Source organism: Electrophorus electricus, chromosome 18 (assembly GCF_041902795.1).
Source record: "Electrophorus electricus isolate QZ-2024a chromosome 18, ASM4190279v1, whole genome shotgun sequence".
Lineage (NCBI taxonomy): Eukaryota > Metazoa > Chordata > Actinopteri > Gymnotiformes > Gymnotidae > Electrophorus > Electrophorus electricus.
Genome location: NC_137514.1, coordinates 712540 through 732870, shown reverse-complemented (window position 1 = coordinate 732870; position 20331 = coordinate 712540). Strand labels below are relative to the sequence as shown.

General features: G+C 43.4%; 1 protein-coding gene across 1 annotated transcript in view; it reads right to left on the bottom strand.

Annotated features, from left to right (window-relative positions):
• The window catches only part of LOC113585190 (uncharacterized), a 36680-nt gene that overhangs the window by 8604 nt on the left and 7745 nt on the right, over positions 1-20331 (bottom strand). The window contains exons 2-16 of the mRNA XM_081701559.1: positions 17733-19191; positions 16556-16596; positions 13058-16140; positions 9389-12961; positions 6039-6235; positions 4276-4362; positions 3879-4072; positions 3637-3731; positions 3391-3521; positions 3102-3226; positions 1437-1554; positions 1126-1341; positions 596-766; positions 274-411; positions 120-169 (exon numbers count right to left, since the gene is read on the bottom strand). Coding sequence (XP_081557685.1) covers positions 120-169; positions 274-411; positions 596-766; positions 1126-1341; positions 1437-1554; positions 3102-3226; positions 3391-3521; positions 3637-3731; positions 3879-4072; positions 4276-4362; positions 6039-6235; positions 9389-12961; positions 13058-16140; positions 16556-16596; positions 17733-19191 — 9678 coding nt within the window. The remainder of the gene's footprint in view (positions 1-119; positions 170-273; positions 412-595; positions 767-1125; positions 1342-1436; positions 1555-3101; positions 3227-3390; positions 3522-3636; positions 3732-3878; positions 4073-4275; positions 4363-6038; positions 6236-9388; positions 12962-13057; positions 16141-16555; positions 16597-17732; positions 19192-20331) is intronic.

Here is a 20331-nt window from a genome sequence, read left to right as displayed (position 1 = left end):
TGAATACATATATATATATATATATATATATATATATATATATATATATATATATATATTGTGTTTGTGTGTGTGTGTGTGTGTGTATTCTGTGCAGCAGAGTGTGTGATTTCACTCACTCTTCTATACTATTACTGACACTGATCACATCATAGAAAAGCACCATAGCCTAGAAAAAAGCAAAACAACAAACAAATATTTATGTATGTATGTATTTATTTATTTTTATTTTTAAATATAAAAACATTATTGTATGTATCTGTATTCTCTTACCTGGCCTTGATTCCAGTTCTTTGGGTTGACAAATGAAATGTTTTGAGTGATCAGAGATGTCAGTAGAACACGTGGGATGTATGTTGCCAGTTCATTTGGAACATTCACCACTGCTTGGGTCTCATCTATAGAGACAATCTGGAAGAAAGGTTACAAGCTTCACAGCAGATCACAACAGATGACATTATAGTGAGTGTAATTATGTATGAATTATATGTATTTGTGTGTGTGTGTGTGTGTGTGTGTGTGTGTGTGTGTGTGTGTGTGTGTGTGTGTGTGTGTGTGTGTGTGTGTGTGTGTGTGTCCATGGGCATATGCACACCTTCTGGACAAATGTCTCTTGCAGAACCTCTGGTGCTGTCAGAATGTTGTTGACAAATGTTGGGTTCTGGGATACAGTGAGAAGTTGAGAGGATGGAATACTGGACATGGTTGTTGTGGGAACACCTCCAATGAGCGTGCCCAGAGTCTCCAGGGCGGAGCCACTGTTGATCTGTCAAAACACCATCCAATTATAATAAAGATCAACAAAATCCAAAAAGCCATCCTTCAAAATGATGACCATGAAGTTAAAGTGCAGACTGGTAGTGCTAAACTGAGGGCAGTGCTCGTTTGAATGCAGTGCTAATTTGAAGTTGCTGGGTGAAACTTTTGTAGCTATCATTTGTAGCTAACAATAATGTTGGTGGCTAGAGACCTCAAAGCAAATATACACTTTATATATAAATACACTGTATACTCTCTATATAGTGTATATTTGCGCAAATGCTACTTGTGGGCCTTGTTCAGTATCAATAACAAGCACAACTGTAGTGTGTAGGGTGTAGTGCATCATATGTAGTGTACACTTACTTTAAAACCTGCAGTAATGACACTCTTGATGATGTCATTAACCTGGCCTTGATTCCAGCCAATGACTGTACTGAGCGTGGATATAGAACTGTTTATGACAGCAGTAGAGGCGGAGATTATCTGACCCTCCGTCAGGCCAAAGCTCTGTTTGCCAAGTGTCTGAATAGTGGCTGGGGTTAAAGTGGAGTTAAAGTTTGCTACTAGCGTTGCGGTGACCTGGGAAGAGAGGATTGGGGGTAACTCAGAATAACTCAGAAGTGAATAGACTGATCACTGAAAGGGTAGGGAGACTGGCTGGTTGGACTGATTACCTCTGGACTAATTGTAGCGCAGCTGTAGTTGAGGATCATCAGGATGGTTTTACTTTCTGCCTCTGGAAGATTTACAAACGCAGAGACAGGTGTCGCACACAGGAGCTTGACTGGCAAGCTGCTCACAAACCCGCGCACACACACACACACACACACACACACACACACACACACACACACACACACACACACACACACACACACACACACACACATGCAGAGATAAGACAGATGCACACACAGAACCAAGTCACTTTAGTCTGAGACTTCTCCTTTCTACTTTCAGAATCGTGCAGAGCAGCGCTTTTTGGTATGTGGGAGCTGGTCTAGTAATGGCTTTGTAGGTGGGTGTCGGTGTTTTAAATCTGATGCGAGCCACTATAGGGATCTAGTACAGCATATGTAACAGAGGGTGATATGGGAGAACTTTGGGAGGGCGAAAACAAGCTGTGCAGCTGCATTCTGGAGTTGAAGGGGTCTGATGGCACAGAGGGGAAGTTCTGCCAGGAGTCATAGTCCAAACTCAAGATGATAACGGACTAAATAAGCATCAAGTCATTCTCACTTTTCACTGACTTTCTGTGCAAATAACAAACGATAAAATTAAAATTGATGAAAAGAATTTTTCTACACGGCAGCCTGGTTCAATCAAAGTGACATATGAATGCAAATATGTTGTGTGATGATCTCATTTCCTGTAAAACAACTTATGAAATTAAGCTTTGGTTTGCTGACAAAAAAAAGGTGGCTTGACATATTTCTATCTCTAATTTCATGCATGCTGCAAACTGAGTATGTTTATCTTTCTTAACTTTCCCATAACAACTGATAAGGATCGCAAGACAAGATAAACAGAGTTCTCTAATGAGATCCCAAGGTTCTGACTTTTGAAAGATATCTCCACTGATATATAGCAGCTCAGTCTTACTGAGATTTAGCTTCAAGTGATGAGCTCCCACTTATCACTCATGAGATTAATTTTATTTGTATTTTCATTACAGTCCACAGCCAAAGATGATGCTTGTTTTTCTAAGTTTAGTTTTTTTCAAGGGAGAGCTGACTGAAATGTTTTTGAATACAAAAGATAAGTGTGCATAGAAAAGAATCCCTAGCAACCGTATGCTGACATATTGATCAAACACTTCTCTTTTTAAGTTTATTATATATCATAATTAATATTGTCATCATTTCTCTGCTAAATTCCAACTTTTAGCTGCATTGTGTAAATCTTGGACAAAACAGTTTGCCCCAGGAGGCTGGCCTTATATTGCTTCTAAACTCATGAAGAGTTTTGCATAAAGTTTTGAGAATAAAAGATCTTCAGATATTTTTAAATACTGATACTTATTTAGCCTGGCATAAGCATAAGTTTGTTTGTTTTTTTTCATTTACGTACGTTATCATATGTGCACGGATTAATTTCTTTTTTTTTTACTAAAAATGAAAAGTGCTTTATAGATATAGATCAATATTAAACATTATAAACATTTTTATAATTATTATAAACATTATAATTAAACATTAAAAACATTATTGGATTATTGCTAAAGTGTGAAGTATATAACCTGAGGGAGCCACAGTTAGGATTCTGGTCGTATAGCTGTGTGATGTAGTGTGCAGTATAAAATATATGTAGTATAGTACATAGTGTGTGTAGTGTATAACCTGAGGGGGTTGAAGTTAGGATTCTGGTTGTACAGCTGTGTTACGTAGTAGGCAGTAACATTGGCTGCAATTCCTGAGGTGTTAAACAACTGAAGATTATTTGGGTTTGGCGCAAACACCCCGATCTACAGGATACAATCAAAAATATGCATTAAAATCCACATCTGTGTGTGTGTGTGTGTGTGTGTGTGTGTGTGTGTGTGTGTGTGTGTGTGTGTGTGTGTGTGTGTGTGTGTGTGTGTGTGTGTGTGTGTGTGTGTGTGTGTGTGTGTGTGTGTGTGTGTATTACCTGGGTGTCTGGCACAAATGACTGGAGGTCACTAATGGTGAGGAAGGTGATGAAGGGTCCGATGTAGTTGGTGAACCAAGCAGTGGAGTTCAGGTTGGGATCTGAGGAGCTATAGCACCGAGGAATGTTACCTACAACACACACACACACACACACACACACACACACGCACACACTATAAGTACTGTTTCTACAACATAAACTTACAATAGAAAAGGAGAGAGAAATAGCTGTAGCAATTCTTACTGCTGCTGGTCAGATAAGCCTTTATAGAGTTGTACACATCAGCTGGGGTGAAATCCGTCTTGGAGAAATTATAATTATTCCCTAGGACCAAAACCCTACACACACACACACACACACACACACACACACACACACACACATATTTAAGTAATTTCATTGCAGGTCAGTTGTTTACATTATAGGAAAGGACACCTTTTCTGATAGCACAATTTAAAGTTATATTACAGCAAACAAAAACTCACAGTTTCATGTATGACAGGCAGGAGGCGCTGGTGAGTTCTGCAGGGCTGATCAGACGAGAGCTGAGGTAGGGCAGGTAGTGAGCCAAACTGACATTAAACCACTGATTTGCATCAGCCTGAGATGATGCATTGAGAGCAAGAGGCCACACACATGCTAACGTCTGCCTGGCTACATCTGGAGACTGTACTGGTTGCTGCAGAGAGAGAGAGAGAGAGAGAGAGAGAGAGAGAAAGAAACAGAAAGATTTAGGGAGAGAGACAGAAAAAATGATACATTTACACATGGATTCCTGAGTTGAACGAAGATGAGAGGGTGAGAGAGCAGGAATCAGGACCAAATGTGAGACACATGGAGTAGAAAGTTAGAGTGTGACAGATGAGGCTGACATAAACGTACCGTCTGCAGGTACTGGATGGCTTGGGTGTAGTTGCTGAGGAGTGTGCAGAGGTCTGATCCATTTTTAACTGTGTTGGAGCTCAGCAGCTACAGAACAAAGAGGAGAGACAATACACTCATTATAGAGGGAGAGGTGTGTAGATAAAGTGCCTGCATTACTAAGTGAACAAATTACCAGCTGTGTTATTTACTCTTGAAACAATTACCAACAGTATTACCTGATGTATTTACTGAATAACTAACACACTAAATGATGGTGATGAACATGGAGAAAGAAGCAGGGAATTTGACATTGTTATTCTAGTATTGACACTGGTGATGGCCAAAGATTTGATATTCTCAGATGTGGTACAAACACTTGTGGTGACAGTGTTACTAACAATTGTGATGTTGGTAGAAGTGCCACTGGTAGTCATAGTTGTAAGAGAAGATGAAATGATGCTCATAGTAGTAATGGTGGGTATATTGGTTCTGCTGAGAGTAGATGTGAAAGTGCTGGTGGTGGTAGAAACAGTAGAGGATACTGAAGGGGAGTTGCTAATCATAATGGCAGTACTGGAGGTATTTCGAACAGCAGAGGACGTGTAAGAGGTGTTGATAGTGGTAGGGTAAATGGTAGTAGAAACAGCAGAAGATGTAAAAGGGGCGTTGCTTGTGGTGTTCGAAGTGCTGGTAGTTGTAGGAACAGTAGAGGTTTTTGAAGGAGTACTGCTAGTGATAGTTGAAGTGCTAGTAGTGTTAGGAACAGTGGAGGATGATGAAGGGGTGTGTGTACTTGGAGTAGAAGTTCTGTTAGTGGTAGGTACAGCAGAAGCTGTTGAAGGAGTGTTCCTAGTGGTATTGGAAATTATTGAAGCAGTAGGAATAGTAGAGGATGTTGAATGGGTGTTGATCCTGGTAGCACTGGCAGTGTAAAGAACAACAAAGGATGTTGAAGAGGTGATATTGGTATGGGAATTGGAGGTAGGGGTAGAAATTAAAGAATTTGTTGTATTGGTGTCAATAGCGGTAATGAAAGTACTACTAGTGTGAGGAGCTGTAGAGGATGATGAAGCATTTTTTATATTAGCTGTGAAAGTGCCGTTCATGGTAGGAACAGAGGGTGTTGAAGGCATGTTGACAGCAGTAGTGGAAGTGCTTGTGTGAAGATCAGAATATGTTGAAGACATGTTTGTAAAGGCAGTGGAAGTGGTGGTAGGAAAAGACAAGGATTTTAAAGAGGTTTTAATAGTGGTAGGGGAAATGGTGGCAGAGCTAGGAACAAGAGAAGAAAGTGTAGTGGCAGTGGAAGTGCTGGTAGTGGTAACAAAAGGAGAAGATGTTGAATGGGTGTTGCTTGTGGTGGTCAAAGTGCTGGGAGTTGTAGGAACAGTAGATGTTTTTGAAGGAGTACTGCTAGTGGTAGTTGAAGTGCTGGTAGGAACAGAAGAGATTGTTAAAGGGGTGTTGATAGTGATAGTTTTGGTGCTCATAGTGGGATGAGTTGTAGAGGATGTGGTAGTAAAAGAAGAGGATGTTTTAGGGGTCTTGCTAGTCACAGTGGTAGTGCTGAAATGAGTAGGAAAAGTAGAGGACAAAGAAGGAGTACTGCTAGTGGTGGTAGGAACAGTAGAGTTTGTTGAAGAAGTTCGGTTAGTGGTGGTAGTATCAGTTGAGGTTATTGAATGAGTAGTAGTAGTCGTGGTAGGAACGGTAGAGGTTGTTGAAGGAGTAGTGGTAGTGGTGTTAAGAACAGTAGAGGTTGAAGGCGTGTTGCTAGTTGCAGTAGGAACAGTAGAGTTTATTGAAGGAGTACTGCTAATGGTGGTAGGAACAGTGGATGTTGTTGAAGGAGTACTGCTAGTGATGGTAGGAACAGTAGTGGTTGTTGAAGGCGTGTTGCTAGTGGTGGTAGGAACAGTAGAGGTTGCTGAACGTGTGTTACTAGTAGTAGTGCTAGTTGTCGTAGTAACAGAAGAGACTGTTGAAGGGGTGTTGCTTGTGGTAGTAGAGGGAGTTGTAGTGATAGCAACAGTAGAGGATGATGAAGGGGGGCTGCTAGTGGAAGTGATAGTGCTGGTAGTGGCAGAAACAGGAGAGGATGTTGTAGTCATGTTAGTCATGGTAGTGCTAATAGCGGTAATAACAGGTAAGCTTGTGGAAGTGGTATTGCTAGTGGTAGCGGCAGTGCTGGTAGTGGCAGGAACAGTAGAGGTTGGTAAAGGGGTGTTGATTGTAGTAGTTTTGGTGCTGTTAGTGGGATGAGTTGTAGAGGATGTGGTAGTAAAAGAAGAGGATGTTTTAGGGGTGTTGCTAGTCACAGTGGTAGTGCTGAAATGAGTAGCAACAGTAGAGGACAAAGAAGGAGTACTGCTAGTGGTGGTAGGAACAGTAGATTTTGTTGAAGAAGTTCTGCTAGTGGTGGTACTATCAGTTGAGGTTATTGAATGAGTAGTAGTAGTCATAGTAGGAACGGTAGAGGTTGTTGAAGGAGTAGTGGTAGTGGTGTTAAGAACAGTAGAGGTTGAAGGCGTGTTGCTAGTTGCAGTAGGAACAGTAGAGTTTATTGAAGGAGTACTGCTAATGGTGGTAGGAACAGTGGATGTTGTTGAAGGAGTACTGCTAGTGATGGTAGTAACAGTAGAGGATGTTGTAATCATGTTAGTCATGGTAGTGCTAGTTTTGGTAGTAACAGGTAAGCTTGTGGAAGTGGTATTGCTAGTGGTAGCGGCAGTGCTGGTAGTGGCAGGAACAGTAGAGGTTGGTAAAAGGCTGTTGATAGTAGTAGTTTTGGTGCTGTTAGTGGGATGAGTTGTAGAGGATGTGGTAGTAAAAGAAGAGGATGTTTTAGGGGTGTTGCTAGTCACAGTGGTAGTGCTGAAATGAGTAGGAACAGTAGAGGACAAAGAAGGAGTACTGATAGTGGTGGTAGGAACAGTAGAGTTTGTGGAAGAAGTACTGCTAGTGGTGGTACTATCAGTTGAGGTTATTGAATGAGTAGTAGTAGTCATAGTAGGAACGGTAGAGGTTGTTGAAGGAGTAGTGGTAGTGGTGTTAAGAACAGTAGAGGTTGAAGGCATGTTGCTAGTTGCAGTAGGAACAGTAGAGGTTATTGAAGGAGTACTGCTAATGGTGGTAGGAACAGTGGATGTTGTTGAAGGAGTACTACTAGTGGTGGTAGGAACAGTGGATGGTGTTGATGGAGTACTGCTAGTGATGGTAGGAACAGTAGAGGATGTTGTAGTCATGTTAGTCATGGTAGTGCTAATAGCGGTAATAACAGGTAAGCTTGTGGAAGTGGTATTGCCAGAGGTAGAGGCAGTGCTGGTAGTGGCAGGAACAGTAGAGGTTGGTAAAGGGATGTTGATTGTAGTAGTTTTGGTGCTGTTAGTGGGATGAGTTGTAGAGGATGTGGTAGTAAAAGAAGAGGATGTTTTAGGGGTGTTGCTAGTCACAGTGGTAGTGCTGAAATGAGTAGGAACAGTAGAGGACAAAGAAGGAGTACTGCTAGTGGTGGTAGGAACAGTAGAGGTTGTTGAAGAAGTTCTGCTAGTGGTGGTAGTATCAGTTGAGGTTATTGAATGAGTAGTAGTAGTCATAGTAGGAACGGTAGAGGTTGTTGAAGGAGTAGTGGTAGTGGTGTTAAGAACAGTAGAGGTTGAAGGCATGTTGCTAGTTGCAGTAGGAACAGTAGAGGTTATTGAAAGAGTACTGCTAATGGTGGTAGGAATAGTAGAGGTTGTTGAAGAAGTACTGCTAGTGGTGGTAGGAACAGTAGAAGGTGCTGAAAGGGTACTGCTGGTGATAGTTGAAGTGCTGGTAGTTAAAACAACAGGAGATTTTGAAGGAGTGTTGCTAGTTATGGTAGTGCTGGTAGTGGGAGGAACAGCAGAGGATGTTGATGAGGTGGTGATAGTTGTAGGAGAATTGGGGATAGGAGAAGGAATAACAGAACTTGTTGTAGTGGTGTCAACAGTGGTAATGAAAGTACTATTAGTGGGAGGAGCTGTGGAGGATGTGGAAGTGGTTTGGATATTAGCTGTGAAAGTGCTGGTCATGCCAGGAACATAGGATGTTGAAGGCATATTTATAGTGATAGTGGATGTGCTTGTGGGAAAATTAGAGTATATCGAAGGGATTTTTGTAAAGGTAGCAGAAGTGATAGTAGGAATAGCAAATGATGTTGAAGAGGTTTTGATAGTGGTAGGTGAAACAGAGGCAGGAACAGAAAAGGATATTGAAGGAGTTTTGATATGAGTTGAAATGATGTTAGTCGGAGGAACAGTAAGTAGTGATGACGGGATGTTGATAGTTGTAGTGAAATGTCTGGTAGTGGTACCAACCTCAGAAGAAGTTGAAGGGGTGCTGGCAGTGCTAGTGCTAGTAGTGGTTGGAACTGTAGAGGTTGTTGAAGGGGTAGTGGTAGTGGTGGTATGAACAGTAGAGATTGTTGAAGGAGTACTGATAGTGCTGGTATGAACAGTAGAGGTTGTTGAAGGAGTACTGCTAGTGGTGGTAGTAATAGTAGATCTTGAAAGAGTACTACTTGTGGTGGTAGTGATAGTAGATGTTGTTGGAGTATTGATAGTGGTGGAAGGACTGCTAGTGCTAGTAGTGCTAGTGCTAGTCAAAATGCTGGCTATGGTAGGAACAGTAGAGGTTGTCGAAGGAGTACTGCTAGTGGTGGTAGGAACAGTAGAGGTTGTCGAAGGAGTACTGCTAGTGGTGGTAGGAACGGTAGATGTTGTTGAATGAGTGGTGCTAGTGGTGGTAGGAACAGTAGAAGTTGTTGAAGGAGTAATGCTAGTGGTGGTAATATCAGTTGAGGTTATTGACTGAGTAGTATTAGTCGGGGTAGGAATGGTAGAGGTTGTTGAAGGAGTACTGCTAGTGGTGGTAGTATCAGTTGAGGTTGCTGAATGATTAGTACTAGTGGTGGTAGGAATAGTAGAGGTTGTTGAAGGAGTATTGCTAGTGGTGGTAAGAACAGTAGAGGTTGAAGGCGTGTTGCTAGTTGTGGTAGGAACAGAAGATGTTGTTGAAGGAGTACTGCTCGTGGTGGTAGGAACAGTAGATGTTGTTGAAGGAGTACTGCTAGTGGTGGTAAGAACAGTAGTGGTTGTTGAAGGAGTACTGCTAGTGGTGGTAGTAGCAGTAGAGGTTGTTGAAGGCATAGTACTAGTGGTGGAAGGAACAGTAAAGGTTGTTGAAGGGGTAGTGGTAGTGGTGGAAGGAGCAGTAGATGTTGAAGGATTACTACTTGTGGTGGTAGGAATAGTAGATATTGTTGAAGGAGTACTGCTAGTGGTGGTAGTAGCAGTAGAGGTTGTTGAAGGCATAGGACTAGTGATGGAAGGAACAGTAGAGGTTGTTGAAGGGGTAGTTGTAGTGGTGGAAGGAGCAGTAGATGTTGAAGGAGTACTACTAGTGGTGGTAGGAACAGTGGATGTTGTTGAAGGCGTACTGCTAGTGATGTTAGGAACAGTAGAGGTTGTTGAAGGAGCACTGCTAGTGGAAGTAGGAACAGTAGATGTTGTTGAAGGGGTAGTGGTAGTGGTGGTAAGAACAGTAGAGGTTGAAGGCGTGTTGCTAGTTGTGGTAGGAACAGTAGATGTTGTTGAAGGAGTACTGATAGTGGTGGTAGGAACAGTAGTGCTTGTTGAAGGAGTACTGCTCATGGTGGAATGAACAGTAGATGTTGTTGAAGGAGTACTGCTAGTGGTGGTAGGAACAGTAGTGGTTGTTGAAGGAGTACTGCTCATGGTGGTATGAACAGTAGATGTTGTTGAAGGAGTACTGCTAGTGGTGGTAGGAACAGTAGTGGTTGTTGAAGGAGTACTGCTAGTGGTGGTAGTAGCAGTAGAGGTTGTTGAAGGAGTACTGCTAGTGGTGGTAGGAACAGTAGTGCTTGTTGAAGGAGTACTGCTCATGGTGGTATGAACAGTAGATGTTGTTGAAGGAGTACTGCTAGTGGTGGTAGGAACAGTAGTGGTTGTTGAAGGAGTACTGCTAGTGGTGGTAGTAGCAGTAGAGGTTGTTGAAGGAGTACTGCTAGTGGTGGTAAGAACAGTAGTGGTTATTGAAGGAGTACTGCTAGTGGTGGTAGTAGCAGTAGAGGTTGTTGAAGGCATAGTACTAGTGGTGGAAGGAACAGTAGAGGTTGTTGAAGGGGTACTGGTTGTGGTGGAAGGAACAGTAGATGTTGAAGATGTACTACTTGTGGTGATAGGAATAGTAGTTGTTGTTGATGGAGAATTGCTAGTGGTGGAAGGAACAATAAAGGTTGGTGAATGTGTACTGCTAGTGGTAGTCAAAATACTCGTTGTGGTAGGAACAGTAGAGGTTGTTGAAGGCGTGTTGCTAGTAGTTGTAGTATCAGTAGAGGTTGTTGAAGGAGGACTACTAGTGGTGGTAGGAACTGTGGATGTTGTTGAAGGAGTACTGCTAGTGATGGTAGGAACAGTAGTGATTGTTGAAGGTGTGTTGCTAGTGGTGGTAGGAACAGTAGTGGTTGTTGAAGGAGTACTGCTTGTGGTAGTAGGAACAGTAGAGGTTGTTGAAGGGGTAGTAGTAGTGGTGGTAAGAACATTAGTGATTGTTGAAGGCGTGTTGCTAGTGGTGGTAGGAACAGTAGTGGTTGTTGAAGGAGTACTGCTAGTGGTAGTAGGAACAGTAGATGTTGTTGAAGGAGTACTGCTAGTCGTGGTAGGAATAGCAGAGGTTGTTGAAGGGGTAGTGATAGTGGTGGTAAGAACAGTAGAGGTTGAAGGCGTGTTGCTAGGTGTGGTAGGAACAGTAGATGTTGTTGAAGGAGTACTGCTAGTGGTGGTAGGAACAGTAGTAGTTGTTGAAGGAGTACTTCTAGTGGTGGTAGTAGCAGTAGAGGTTGTTGAAGGCATAGTACTAGTGGTGGAAGGAACAGTGGAGGTTGTTGAAAGGGTAGTGGTTGTGGTGGAAAGAACAGTAGATGTTGAAGAAGTACTACTTGTGGTGGTAGGAATAGTAGATGTTGTTGAAGGAGTATTGCTAGTGGTGGAAGGAACAATAAAGATTGATGAATGTGTACTGCTAGTGGTAGTCAAAATACTCGTTGTGGTAGGAACAGTAGAGGTTGTTGAAGGTGTGTTGCTAGTAGTTGTAGTATCAGTAGAGGTTGTTGAAGGAGTACTACTAGTGGTGGTAGGAACAGTGGATGTTGTTGAAGGAGTACTGCTAGTGATGGTAGGAACAGTAGTGATTGTTGAAGGCGTGTTGCTAGTGGTGGTAGGAACAGTAGTGGTTGTTGAAGGAGTACTGCTAGAAGTAGTAGGAATAGTAGATGTTGTTGAAGGAGTACTGCTAGTCGTGGTAGGAATAGCAGAGGTTGTTGAAGGGGTAGTGATAGTGGTGGTAAGAACAGTAGAGGTTGAAGGCGTGTTGCTAGTTGTGGTAGGAACAGTAGATGTTGTTAAAGGAGTACTGCTAGTGGTGGCAAGAACAGTAGTGGTTGTTGAAGGAGTACTGCTAGTGGTGGTAGTAGCAGTAGAGGTTGTTGAAGGCATAGTACTAGTGGTGGAAGGAACAGTAGAGGTTGTTGAAGGGGTAGTGGTTGTGGTGGAAGGAACAGTAGATGTTGAAGGAGTACTACTTGTGGTGGTAGGAATAGTAGATGTTGTTGAAGGAGTATTGCTAGTGGTGGAAGAAAAAATAAAGGTTGATGAATGTGTACTGCTAGTGGTAGTCAAAATACTAGTTGTGGTAGGAACAGTAGAGGTTGTTGAAGGTGTGTTGCTAGTAGTTGTAGTATCAGTAGAGGTTGTTGCAGGAGTTCTGCTCGTGGTGGTAGGAACAGTAGATTTTGAAGGAGTACTTCTAGTGGTGGTAAGAACAGTAGTGGTTGTTGAAGGAGTACTGCTAGTGGTGGTAGTAGCAGTAGAGGTTGTCGAAGGCATAGTACTAGTGGTGGAAGGAACAGTAGAGGTTGTTGAAGGGGTAGTAGTAGTGGTGGAAAGAACAGTAGAGGTTGAAGGCGTGTTGCTAGTGGTGGTAGCAACAGTAGTTGTTGTAGAAGGAGTACTGTTCGTGGTGGTAGGAACAGTAGATGTTGTTGAAGGAGTACTGCTACTGGTGGTAAGAACAGTAGTGGTTGTTGAAGGAGTACTGCTAGTGGTGGTAGGAACAGTGGATGTTGTTGAAGGAGTACTGCTAGTGATGGTAGGAACAGTAGTGGTTGTTGAAGGAGTACTGCTAGTGGTGGTAGTAGCAGTAGAGGTTGTTGAAGGCATAGTACTAGTGGTGGAAGGAACAGTAGAGGTTGTTGAAGGGGTAGTAGTAGTGGTGGTAAGAACAGTAGAGGTTGAAGGCGTGTTGCTAGTTGTGGTAGGAACAGTAGATGTTGTTGAAGGAGTACTGCTAGTGGTGGTAGGAACAGTAGTTGTTGTTGAAGGAGTACTGCTCGTAGTGGTAGGAACAGTAGATGTTGTTGAAGGAGTACTGCTAGTGGTGGTAAGAACAGTAGTGGTTGTTGAAGGAGTACTGCTACTAGTGGTAAGAACAGTAGTGGTTGTGGAAGGAGTACTGCTAGTGGTGGTAGTAGCAGTAGAGGTTGTTGAAGGCATAGTACTAGTGGTGGAAGGAACAGTAGAGGTTGTTGAAGGGATAGTAGTAGTGGGGGTAAGAACAGTAGAGGTTGAAGGCGTGTTGCTAGTTGTGGCAGGAACAGTAGATGTTGAAGGAGTACTGCTCGTGGTGGTAGGAACAGTAGTGGTTGTTGAAGGAGTACTGCTACTAGTGGTAAGAACAGTAGTGGTTGTTGAAGGAGTACTGCTACTAGTGGTAAGAACAGTAGTGGTTGTTGAAGGAGTACTGCTCGTGGTGGTAGGAACAGTAGATGTTGTTGAAGGAGTACTGCTAGTGGTGGTAAGAACAGTAGTGGTTGTTGAAGGAGTACTGCTCGTGGTGGTAGGAACAGTAGATGTTGTTGAAGGAGTACTGCTAGTGGTGGTAGGAACAGTAGTTGTTGTTGAAGGAGTACTGCTCGTGGTGGTAGGAACAGTAGATGTTGTTGAAGGAGTACTGCTAGTGGTGGTAAGAACAGTAGTGGTTGTTGAAGGAGTACTGCTAGTGGTGGTAGTAGCAGTAGAGGTTGTTGAAGGCATAGTACTAGTGGTGGAAGGAACAGTAGAGGTTGTTGAAGGGGTAATGGTTGTGCTGGAAGGAACAGTAGATGTTGAAGGAGTACTACTTGTGGTGTTAGGAATAGTAGATGTTGTTGAAGGGGTATTGCTAGTGGTGGAAGGAATAGCAGAGGTTGTTGAAGGGGTAGTGGTAGTGGTGGTAAGAACAGTAGAGGTTGAAGGCGTGTTGCTAGTTGTGGTAGGAACAGTAGATGTTGTTGAAGGAGTACTGCTAGTGGTGGCAAGAACAGTAGTGGTTGTTGAAGGAGTACTGCTAGTGGTGGTATTAGCAGTAGAGGTTGTTGAAGGCATAGTACTAGTGGTGGAAGGAACAGTAGAGCTTGTTGAAGGGGTAGTGGTTGTGGTGGAAGGAACAGTAGATGTTGAAGGAGTACTACTTGTGGTGGTAGGAATAGTAGATGTTGTTGAAGGAGTATTGCTAGTGGTGGTAGGAACAGTAGTTGTTGTTGAAGGAGTACTGCTCGTGGTGGTAGGAACAGTAGATGTTGTTGAAGGAGTACTGCTAGTGGTGGTAAGAACAGTAGTGGTTGTTGAAGGAGTACTGCTCGTGGTAGTAGGAACAGTAGATGTTGGTGAAGGAGTACTGCTAGTGGTGGTAGCAACAGTAGTTGTTGTAGAAGGAGTATTGTTCGTGGTGGTAGGAACAGTAGATGTTGTTGAAGGAGTACTGCTACTGGTGGTAAGAACAGTAGTGGTTGTTGAAGGAGTACTGCTAGTGGTGGTAGGAACAGTGGATGTTGTTGAAGGAGTACTGCTAGTGATGGTAGGAACAGTAGTGATTGTTGAAGGCGTGTTGCTAGTGGTGGTAGGAACAGTAGTGGTTGTTGAAGGAGTACTGCTAGTGGTAGTAGGAACAGTAGATGTTGTTGAAGGAGTACTGCTAGTGGTGGTAGGAACAGTAGAGGTTGAAGGCATGTTGCTAGTTGTGGTAGGAACAGTAGATGTTGTTGAAGGAGTACTGCTAGTGGTGGTAGGAACAGTAGTTGGTGTTGAAGGAGTACTGCTCGTGGTGGTAGGAACAGTAGATGTTGTTGAAGGAGTATTGCTAGTGATGTTAGGAACAGTAGTGATTGTTGAAGGCGTGTTGCTAGTTGTGGTAGGAACAGTTGTGGTTGTTGAAGGAGTACTTCTATTGGTAGTAGGAACAGTAGATGTTGTTGAAGGAGTACTGCTAGTGGTGGTAGGAATAGTAGAGGTTGTTGAAGGGGTAGTGGTAGTGGTGGTAAGAACAGTAGAGGTTGAAGGCGTGTTGCTAGTGATGGTAGGAACAGTAGTTGGTGTTGAAGGAGTACTGCTCGTGGTGGTAGGAACAGTGGATGTTGTTGAAGGAGTACTGCTCGTGGTGGTAGGAACAGTAGATGTTGTTGAAGGAGTACTGCTAGTGGTGGTAGGAACAGTAGTTGTTGTTGAAGGAGTACTGCTCGTGGTGGTAGGAACAGTAGATGTTGTTGAAGGAGTACTGCTAGTGGTGGTAAGAACAGTAGTGGTTGTTGAAGGAGTACTGCTAGTGGTGGTAGTAGCAGTAGAGGTTGTTGAAGGCATAGTACTAGTGGTGGAAGGAACAGTAGAGGTTGTTGAAGGGGTAATGGTTGTGCTGGAAGGAACAGTAGATGTTGAAGGAGTACTACTTGTGGTGGTAGGAATAGTAGATGTTGTTGAAGGGGTATTGCTAGTGGTGGAAGGAATAGCAGAGGTTGTTGAAGGGGTAGTGGTAGTGGTGGTAAGAACAGTAGAGGTTGAAGGCGTGTTGCTAGTTGTGGTAGGAACAGTAGATGTTGTTGAAGGAGTACTGCTAGTGTTGGCAAGAACAGTAGTGGTTGTTGAAGGAGTACTGCTAGTGGTGGTATTAGCAGTAGAGGTTGTTGAAGGCATAGTACTAGTGGTGGAAGGAACAGTAGAGCTTGTTGAAGGGGTAGTGGTTGTGGTGGAAGGAACAGTAGATGTTGAAGGAGTACTACTTGTGGTGGTAGGAATAGTAGATGTTGTTGAAGGAGTATTGCTAGTGGTGGTAGGAACAGTAGTTGTTGTTGAAGGAGTACTGCTCGTGGTGGTAGGAACAGTAGATGTTGTTGAAGGAGTACTGCTAGTGGTGGTAAGAACAGTAGTGGTTGTTGAAGGAGTACTGCTCGTGGTAGTAGGAACAGTAGATGTTGGTGAAGGAGTACTGCTAGTGGTGGTAGCAACAGTAGTTGTTGTAGAAGGAGTATTGTTCGTGGTGGTAGGAACAGTAGATGTTGTTGAAGGAGTACTGCTACTGGTGGTAAGAACAGTAGTGGTTGTTGAAGGAGTACTGCTAGTGGTGGTAGGAACAGTGGATGTTGTTGAAGGAGTACTGCTAGTGATGGTAGGAACAGTAGTGATTGTTGAAGGCGTGTTGCTAGTGGTGGTAGGAACAGTAGTGGTTGTTGAAGGAGTACTGCTAGTGGTAGTAGGAACAGTAGATGTTGTTGAAGGAGTACTGCTAGTGGTGGTAGGAACAGTAGAGGTTGAAGGCATGTTGCTAGTTGTGGTAGGAACAGTAGATGTTGTTGAAGGAGTACTGCTAGTGGTGGTAGGAACAGTAGTTGGTGTTGAAGGAGTACTGCTCGTGGTGGTAGGAACAGTAGATGTTGTTGAAGGAGTATTGCTAGTGATGTTAGGAACAGTAGTGATTGTTGAAGGCGTGTTGCTAGTTGTGGTAGGAACAGTTGTGGTTGTTGAAGGAGTACTTCTATTGGTAGTAGGAACAGTAGATGTTGTTGAAGGAGTACTGCTAGTGGTGGTAGGAATAGTAGAGGTTGTTGAAGGGGTAGTGGTAGTGGTGGTAAGAACAGTAGAGGTTGAAGGCGTGTTGCTAGTGATGGTAGGAACAGTAGTTGGTGTTGAAGGAGTACTGCTCGTGGTGGTAGGAACAGTGGATGTTGTTGAAGGAGTACTGCTAGTGGTAGTAGTAACAGTAGTGATTGTTGAAGGCGTGTTGCTAGTAGTTGTAATATCAGTAGAGGTTGTTGAAGGAGTACTGCTAGTGGTGGTAGTAGCAGTAGAGGTTGTTGAAGGCATAGTACTAGTGGTGGAAGGAACAGTAGAGGTTGTTGAAGGGGTAGTGCTTGTGGTGGAAGGAACAGTAGATGTTGAAGGAGTACTACTTGTGGTGGTAGGAATAGTAGATGTTGTTGAAGGAGTATTGCTAGTGGTGGAAAGAACAATAAAGGTTGATGAATGTGTACTGCTAGTGGTAGTCAAAATACTCGTTGTGGTAGGAACAGTAGAGGTTGTTGAAGGCGTGTTGCTGGTAGTTGTAGTATCAGTAGAGGTTGTTGAAGGAGGACTACTAGTGGTGGTAGGAACAGTCGATGTTGTTGAAGGAGTACTGCTAGTGATGGTAGGAACAGTAGTGATTGTTGAAGGCGTGTTGCTAGTGGTGGTAGGAACAGTAGTGGTTGTTGAAGGAGTACTGCTAGTGGTAGTAGGAACAGTAGATGTTGTTGAAGGAGTACTGCTAGTGGTGGTAGGAATAGCAGAGGTTGTTGAAGGGGTAGTGGTAGTGGTGGTAAGAACAGTAGAGGTTGAAGGCGTGTTGCTAGTTGTGGTAGGAACAGTAGATGTTGTTGAAGGAGTACTGCTAGTGATGGTAGGAACAGTAGTTGGTGTTGAAGGAGTACTGCTCTTGGTGGTAGGAACAGTGTATGTTGTTGAAGGAGTACTGCTAGTGGTGGTAGTAACAGTAGTGATTGTTGAAGGCGTGTTGCTAGTAGTTGTAATATCAGTAGAGGTTGTTAAAGGAGTACTGCTAGTGGTGGTAGGAACAGTAGATGTTGTTGAAGGAGTACTGCTAGTGGTGGTAGGAATAGTAGAGGTTGTTGAAGGGGTAGTGGTAGTGGTGGTAAGAACAGTAGAGGTTGAAGGCGTGTTGCTAGTGATGGTAGGAACAGTAGTTGGTGTTGAAGGAGTACTGCTCGTGGTGGTAGGAACAGTGGATGTTGTTGAAGGAGTACTGCTAGTGGTGGTAGTAACAGTAGTGATTGTTGAAGGCGTGTTGCTAGTAGTTGTAATATCAGTAGAGGTTGTTGAAGGAGTACTGCTAGTGGTGGTAGTAGCAGTAGAGGTTGTTGAAGGCATAGTACTAGTGGTGGAAGGAACAGTAGAGGTTGTTGAAGGGGTAGTGGTTGTGGTGGAAGGAACAGTAGATGTTGAAGGAGTACTACTTGTGGTGGTAGGAATAGTAGATGTTGTTGAAGGAGTATTGCTAGTGGTGGAAAGAACAATAAAGGTTGATGAATGTGTACTGCTAGTGGTAGTCAAAATACTCGTTGTGGTAGGAACAGTAGAGGTTGTTGAAGGCGTGTTGCTGGTAGTTGTAGTATCAGTAGAGGTTGTTGAAGGAGGACTACTAGTGGTGGTAGGAACAGTCGATGTTGTTGAAGGAGTACTGCTAGTGATGGTAGGAACAGTAGTGATTGTTGAAGGCGTGTTGCTAGTGGTGGTAGGAACAGTAGTGGTTGTTGAAGGAGTACTGCTAGTGGTAGTAGGAACAGTAGATGTTGTTGAAGGAGTACTGCTAGTGGTGGTAGGAATAGCAGAGGTTGTTGAAGGGGTAGTGGTAGTGGTGGTAAGAACAGTAGAGGTTGAAGGCGTGTTGCTAGTTGTGGTAGGAACAGTAGATGTTGTTGAAGGAGTACTGCTAGTGATGGTAGGAACAGTAGTTGGTGTTGAAGGAGTACTGCTCTTGGTGGTAGGAACAGTGTATGTTGTTGAAGGAGTACTGCTAGTGGTGGTAGGAACAGTAGATGTTGTTGAAGGAGTACTGCTAGTGGTGGTAGGAATAGTAGAGGTTGTTGAAGGGGTAGTGGTAGTGGTGGTAAGAACAGTAGAGGTTGAAGGCGTGTTGCTAGTGATGGTAGGAACAGTAGTTGGTGTTGAAGGAGTACTGCTCGTGGTGGTAGGAACAGTGGATGTTGTTGAAGGAGTAGTGCTAGTGGTGGTAGTAACAGTAGTGATTGTTGAAGGCGTGTTGCTAGTAGTTGTAATATCAGTAGAGGTTGTTGAAGGAGTACTGCTAGTGGTGGTAGTAGCAGTAGAGGTTGTTGAAGGCATAGTACTAGTGGTGGAAGGAACAGTAGAGGTTGTTGAAGGGGTAGTGGTTGTGGTGGAAGGAACAGTAGATGTTGAAGGAGTACTACTTGTGGTGGTAGGAATAGTAGATGTTGTTGAAGGAGTATTGCTAGTGGTGGAAAGAACAATAAAGGTTGATGAATGTGTACTGCTAGTGGTAGTCAAAATACTCGTTGTGGTAGGAACAGTAGAGGTTGTTGAAGGCGTGTTGCTGGTAGTTGTAGTATCAGTAGAGGTTGTTGAAGGAGGACTACTAGTGGTGGTAGGAACAGTCGATGTTGTTGAAGGAGTACTGCTAGTGATGGTAGGAACAGTATTGATTGTTGAAGGCGTGTTGCTAGTGGTGGTAGGAACAGTAGTGGTTGTTGAAGGAGTACTGCTAGTGGTAGTAGGAACAGTAGATGTTGTTGAAGGAGTACTGCTAGTGGTGGTAGGAATAGCAGAGGTTGTTGAAGGGGTACTGCTAGTGGTGGTAAGAACAGTAGAGGTTGAAGGCGTGTTGCTAGTTGTGGTAGGAACAGTAGATGTTGTTGAAGGAGTACTGCTAGTGATGGTAGGAACAGTAGTTGGTGTTGAAGGAGTACTGCTCTTGGTGGTAGGAACAGTGGATGTTGTTGAAGGAGTACTGCTAGTGGTGGTAGTAACAGTAGTGATTGTTGAAGGCGTGTTGCTAATAGTTGTAATATCAGTAGAGGTTGTTAAAGGAGTACTGCTAGTGGTGGTAGTAGCAGTAGAGGTTGTTGAAGGCATAGTGGTGGTAGGAACAGTGGATGTTGTTGAAGGAGTACTGCTAGTGATGGTAGGAACAGTAGTGATTGTTGAAGGCGTGTTGCTAGTGGTGGTAGGAACAGTAGTGGTTGTTGAAGGAGTACTGCTAGTGGTAGTAGGAAAAGTAGATGTTGTTGAAGGAGTACTGCTAGTGCTGGTAGGAATAGCAGAGGTTGTTGAAGGGGTAGTGGTAGTGGTGGTAAGAACAGTAGAGGTTGAAAGCGTGTTGCTAGTTTTGGTAGGAACAGTAGATGTTGTTGAAGGAGTACTGCTCGTGGTCGTAGGAACAGTAGATGTTGTTGAAGGAGTAATGCTAGTGGTGGTAAGAACAGTAGTGGTTGTTGAAGGAGTACTGCTAGTGGTGGTTGTAGCAGTAGAGGTTGTTGAAGGCATAGTACTAGTGGTGGAAGAAACAGTAGAGGTTGTTGAAGGGGTAGTGGTTGTGGTGGAAGGAACAGTAGATGTTGAAGGAGTACTACTTGTGGTGGTAGGAATAGTAGATGTTGTTGAAGGAGTATTGCTAGTGGTGGAAGGAACAATAAAGGTTGATGAATGTGTACTGCTAGTGGTAGTCAAAATACTCGTTGTGGTAGGAACCGTAGTGATTGTTGAAGGTGTGTTGCTAGTAATTGTAATATCAGTAGAGGTTGTTGAAGGAATACTACTAGTGGTGGTAGGAAAAATAGTGATTGTTGAAGGCGTGTTGCTAGTAGTTGTAGTATCAGTAGAGGGTGTTGAAGGCATAGTACTAGAGGTGTAAGGAACAGTAGAGATTGTTGAAGGGGTAGTGGTAATGGTGGTAGGAAGAGTAGTGGTTGTTAAAGCAGTACTGCTAGTGGTGGTAGGAACAGTAGTTGTAGTTGAAGAAGTACTGCTATTGGTGGTAGTAACAGTAGTGATTGTTGAAGGCGTGTTGCTAGTAATTGTAATATCAGTAGAGGTTGTTGAAGGAATACTACTAGTGGTGGTAGGAAAAATAGTGATTGTTGAAGGCGTGTTGCTAGTAGTTGTAGTATCAGTAGAGGGTGTTGAAGGCATAGTA